Source organism: Propithecus coquereli, unplaced genomic scaffold (genome assembly GCF_000956105.1).
Source record: "Propithecus coquereli isolate 6110/MARCELLA unplaced genomic scaffold, Pcoq_1.0 Scaffold9, whole genome shotgun sequence".
NCBI classification, from domain to species: Eukaryota; Metazoa; Chordata; class Mammalia; order Primates; family Indriidae; genus Propithecus; species Propithecus coquereli.
The window spans coordinates 3905856-3908860 of NW_012155284.1; the positions used below are offsets into that span (position 1 = coordinate 3905856).

The window sequence follows — 3005 nt, forward strand, 5'->3', positions numbered from 1 at the left end:
CAAAGGTCCCTTCAGCTACAAATTATCCAATTCTGTCTTTTGCAAATGAAAAAAATAACATTAATTTCCATCAATAAGATAGTCCCTATGCAAATCGTGAAGTGAGAAACGTTTGTTTGGGGAACTCCCCACCTACTTTTGAACCCAGTCCTCCCCTCCTCTGGCTTCTCTTCTTCCCTGTTTTTGACTCCTCGTGCCTTTGTGCCCTTTATGGAAAGGATCTTGCAAACTTCCTCAACTTAAACTTTTAAAACAACAGATAAAACTTAATGTGCTCTGTCTCCCAAAATACATACATTTTCGAATTTTAAGTTAACAGCACCATTTTGTGCTTGTGGAATTTTAGACATCAACAATTTGGGGAGAATAGGTTTGGGGGACAGAGGAATTGACTTTCAGGGCTTTATCATGTGCTGTCCTTACGTATTATGTTGATCACATCAACATGGGGCCTCTTTGCCTGACAACTCCTGTCCACAAGTAGGATTGGTCAGTCTATTACCATACTTTTTTATCAACATCAGTGCATTTTATATATTTGGATTTTTTGTTTTATCTTTCAAATAAAATTTTTTGTTTTTTTTTTTTTCTGCCTAGCTTTGCTTATGGGCAAAATACTTTTTCAGGAATGGCATTCCCTTAGATTCCAGATATCTTCAAAACTCTGGGCAAAGCAAAATATTGTCTTGTCTTCTCTTCCCCTATTTAATTTTGCAATGACAAAAATGTTAAAGATTCTTATGACATTCTTTAGACTTTGCCGTGAGTACCTAAGCCTTCTAAATATTTTATTTTAATAAAAATTGCTATCTATATCAGTGTCTGATATGGTATGCTTATATATGTGCTGACATTTTAAAATGATTTTTTTTTTTTAAGGATTTTGGGCTCGCGAAGTAGGTAAAATGATTGGACTAGAACATCCTCTCATTCCGGTTCAACATCAGTACGTTGTTACATCAACTATACCCGAAGTGAAAGCTTTGAAACGAGAACTTCCTGTGATCCGTGATCTGGAAGGATCATTTTACCTTCGACAGGAAAGGGATGGGCTTTTGTTTGGTCCATATGAAAGTCAGGAGAAAATGAAAGTTCAGGACTCCTGGGTCACCAGTGGAGTTCCTCCAGGTGGGTTCAGCAAACAAAAGTGTGTGCAGGTCCGACATGTATGGTTCATTCTCTCCATGATGGGGGCTGGCTGTAGAATAAGATGACTATAATACTAGACTGTAACATACCGGGGACTTTGGAGGTGAGGCGTTTCAGGTGAGCTCTGTTCTTTCATCCCTTTGAACAATCACAGCAGGGAGTGAGGAAAGAGAGAAGATGTAGCTGGTGGTAGAGAAGCTGAAGAAACGTGTTCCAGCTGCTTTGCAAGGCTCCAGGTATATTTTTACCAGCCTCCTGCCTTTTCCCTACCTCCTTGATCTGCTGCCAGCATGGTTACTTTCAAGATTTGAATATAGCTGCTATTGTGCTTTTACAGTTGGAAACATGACAGGTATTAGAGGCCAGATATCCATCCTACTAAGAATGAAAGCCTAGGCATCTATAACAGAGCAGGGTAGGTTGGTACCGCCAGCTGAGGCCCTCCCATGCTACATAAATGCATAGGGTAAAGGCTCAGGTCTCTCTGCTAAAGCAGGAGGTACTATAGTTTCTCTTTTAAGTTCTGTAAGGGAGACAGCTCTGTTTTTGTTTTTCATGAAACATTTCCACAGTGCCAGATTAAAGATTGAGTGGCCTAAGGCAGTACCTCCGGTTTTAATCTAAAGGGAGCCAAAATATCATTGGGATACTGAAATGCTACAGGAAACATAAAGAAATAGAGATAATGGTACTTTCTAGAATTACATTTTGATAAGCTCTTTGAGATAGGAAATGAGTCCCTCCTACTTCTCAAAGAGTAGGCCCACGTAACAGCAAATGATCGCTCAACGGCCTTCCATTGAAGTCCGGCCCACTAGCTTCAGGGCTTTAGTTTTGCTGAGTAGGTGCTGCACATTTGGGCTAGAGCAGAATCATTCCTGATCCCAGAGGGAAGGACCTGCCACCTGGAGCTCCCTCTCTGCTCTTCCCCCATGCTGCCAGCCTTTCCTCCATATAAATGTTGAATAAATATTTAAATAATACCAGTTGGAGGGAAAGCCATATTGTTAGCTGTCCCTGGGTGTGGGTGCCCATACGTCCTAGTCCCACCCTGGTGGTCTCCAGGCCTCCACACAACTGACCCAAATGCAGTTCCCCGGAGGAGCAACGACGAGCTGCTGGCTACTATGTGGGAATATCACCAGTATTGGAAGAGACTTTCTTCTAGAAGCTCATCTCTTGCCTTGCCTGAAATCACAGTGACTTTTAGAACAAGAAGACGATTGTACTCCAAGACCCTGCCTCTTTTCACAGAGCTCCAGCCCTTGGATGTATGTGGGAGCAGGCTGGAGGAAGGAGGCCTCCATGCCATTCCTTCCCTGCTGAAAGGAAAGATAGAAGGGATCTAAAATCCATCATTTTAGATCCTGGAGTAGTATTTTACTTTTCCCAGTGTCCTGGAATGACTTTGTAAACTCCCATTTGCCCTCATCTGGGGGAAAGAAACAGGATCTTATGGTTAATTAAAAGATAAAGATCTCACTTGACAGACCAAATTGTTGTTTTTTAAAATTTGTGATTTGATTAAATATGGGAAACTGTTAATATTCAAACATTTGAATTTTTTATTAATTAAAAAGGTTAACTTTTATAATTTTGCTTTAGGAACAATAACATTATTTTTCTCAATAATATCATGGGCATCCATCTGTTGATAGTGAATGTCAAATTTAGACTTAGAAACAAGTGGCAGAGCCGGGTGTGGTGGCTCACACCTGTAATCATAGCACAGGCCGAGGCAGGCGGATTGTTTGAGCTCAGGAGTTCGAGACCAACCTGAGCAAGAGCGAGACCCCGTCTCTACTAAAAATAGCAAGAAATTAGCTGGACAACTAAAAAATATATATATATATAAA

The 3005-nt window shown here is 40.8% G+C and overlaps 1 protein-coding gene across 1 annotated transcript in view; it reads left to right on the plus strand.

Annotated features, from left to right (window-relative positions):
• DMGDH (dimethylglycine dehydrogenase) overlaps window positions 1-3005 on the plus strand; it is an 86211-nt gene that overhangs the window by 32351 nt on the left and 50855 nt on the right. The window contains 1 exon segment of the mRNA XM_012664481.1: window positions 880-1147. Coding sequence (XP_012519935.1) covers window positions 880-1147 — 268 coding nt within the window.